At 44.4% G+C, this 2026-nt stretch overlaps 1 protein-coding gene across 1 annotated transcript in view; it reads left to right on the top strand.

Annotated features, from left to right (window-relative positions):
- The window catches only part of LOC101859162, a gene marked incomplete at its 5' end in the record, with an annotated part of 11326 nt that extends 9358 nt beyond the window's left edge, over positions 1-1968 (top strand). The window contains 1 exon segment of the mRNA XM_035969066.1: positions 691-1968. Within this exon segment, the coding sequence (XP_035824959.1) occupies positions 691-1120 (430 nt within the window).
- Positions 1969-2026: the final 58 nt, after the last annotated feature.

The raw sequence follows: 2026 nt of genomic DNA, 5'->3' as shown, positions 1-2026 counted from the left end.
ATCCCCCAACGCGTCTGCTCTTCTTTTCCAAAAATAAAGTGGAAAAATAATACTTTTTTCCTCTGGACCGTTTGACCTTTTCGCAATGCAAACGCCATTCTTGTTTCTCAGGCCAGATCATTAGGATTTTTGTTTTCTTTATGTTACAGCTTAGCTGAGCTCGCTTGCAGCAAGCACCCTGCCATGGTGCTATTTCTTAAAAGAGATCACCATGGAAAAAAACAACAACCTTAGTTTCTAACCTTTTTATTTAGGCTTTTCTCTTTATTTTTTTTTAACACAAAGAAGTAGAATCGTAAAGTCTTTTCTTTTTCTTTGAACATGCAGTCCAAACCGTGCTTGTAGCTGCTGTCTGTGGTGTAATGGGTAGGCCCTTCATCGTCACTCACAGAGGACGTGAGTTCAATTCTTCAGCGGATAAATATTTATCTTTTTTCTTAGCCCTTGTCACTGTCTGTCTTTTGGAATGCTGTTTCCCCCTTTTTTCACCTGACAGGCAAAGTACAAACAGCCGGCTTCCTAAAGAAAAACGATTATAGGTAGCATTTGTATAGCACAAATTCCCGCTTAACAGCAAGCTTTTTGCGCTTTACACACTATTATAAATGACCTACATTGTAATGTGTAGGCCTATAAAGTAATCATATCTACAATAACACTAACAAAGCAAACATGTTTCTCCCCCTTCAGCCTCACCAACGACTACATCATCTGCGTATACTCCATCATGGCTTTTGGCTGTAACTTCGAGGTGGCCAACAAGTACATGGAGACGGTCAACCAATCAGCGCCCGTGGTAGAAGCTATCTACGGCTACGGGTGCTCCTTCGGTCATCCAATGGACATCCTCAGCACAACGTCATCCCCGCCAGAGACCACAGGGTACTCCGGGGGCCGGCCTGTGGGCGGCTACAACTCCGGCGGCCATCGCTCCAGGGGGACCCGTCGTGGCTCTACAGCGGGCCTCCGAGTGGGCGGAGTCACAGCGTTTGGACTGTCCGGATGGGCGTGGCTTGTGCTGCTGTTCTGCTCGCATTGGATGATTTCTTCTTCGTTGTCAAACGCTAACCCCTTGCGGAGTGTGAGAGCCTCGCTGATTCCATGTCCGCAACAGAGATGACAGAATTGACGAACGGCTTCCATAAGGACTCTCATCTACTTCGTCATTATGCTGGTGGCTGTGACGATGACAATAAATTCACACCTCCTCCCCAATTATTCTTAAAAGTAAAAGTGTCTCCTCAAATGGCGTCAATGAGACCCACATGTAAGCCACAGAGAGTGGAGACCCTGGTTGTGCGTATTAGGTCCAGTAAGTAGCGAATAAGGGGGAGGGAGCGTTAAAGTTTACTTTTACCAATGTGGCAATCTATGGAATGTACAGAATGGTTTTACCGTCAACTAAAGGCAACAACAACAACAACAACAGCAACAACAACAACAACAACAACAACAACAACAACAACAACAACAACAACAACAACAACAACGACAACAACAACAACAACGACGACGACGACGACGACGACGACGACAACAACGACAACAGCATTCACCATTCTCCTCGTTACTAAATACATTTACAGAGGTTGCAGACAGAAGGGCCAGCTGAGTGCACGTCAGAATACACGGAAAATATAAACAGCCCTGTGCTATTCCATCTTCAAGCTTCTGACCCTCAGTGGGGTTGGTCAGAACCACAACCAGTCGGTCCCCAGCTTCCAAGTCTTCGCCAATCAAAAGGGAAGAGTTTCGTGTGGTCACTTCCTACCCATTGATGACGTCAGCTGTTTTGTCATAACACTTACATGTATAAGGCTGCCTGTGGATATGTACACTAATGTAGTCGAAATAGACAGATGGATGTCTTGGACAGTGACGGTATAATGTAGAAAAAAAAACCTCGAGGAGTTACTGAGAGAATGTGGTTTGTTCAGGGTTGTCTTGGACGAATTGCTGTTAAAGCAAGTTTGAATGTATACAGATATCCATACATTTATATATATATATATATATATACATATAT

The sequence above is a fragment of the Aplysia californica genome, unplaced genomic scaffold, assembly GCF_000002075.1.
Source record: "Aplysia californica isolate F4 #8 unplaced genomic scaffold, AplCal3.0 scaffold00111, whole genome shotgun sequence".
Classification (NCBI taxonomy): Eukaryota; Metazoa; Mollusca; class Gastropoda; order Aplysiida; family Aplysiidae; genus Aplysia; species Aplysia californica.
Note: the sequence above shows the minus strand (reverse complement) of the source record. Positions and strands in the feature narration are given on the sequence as shown.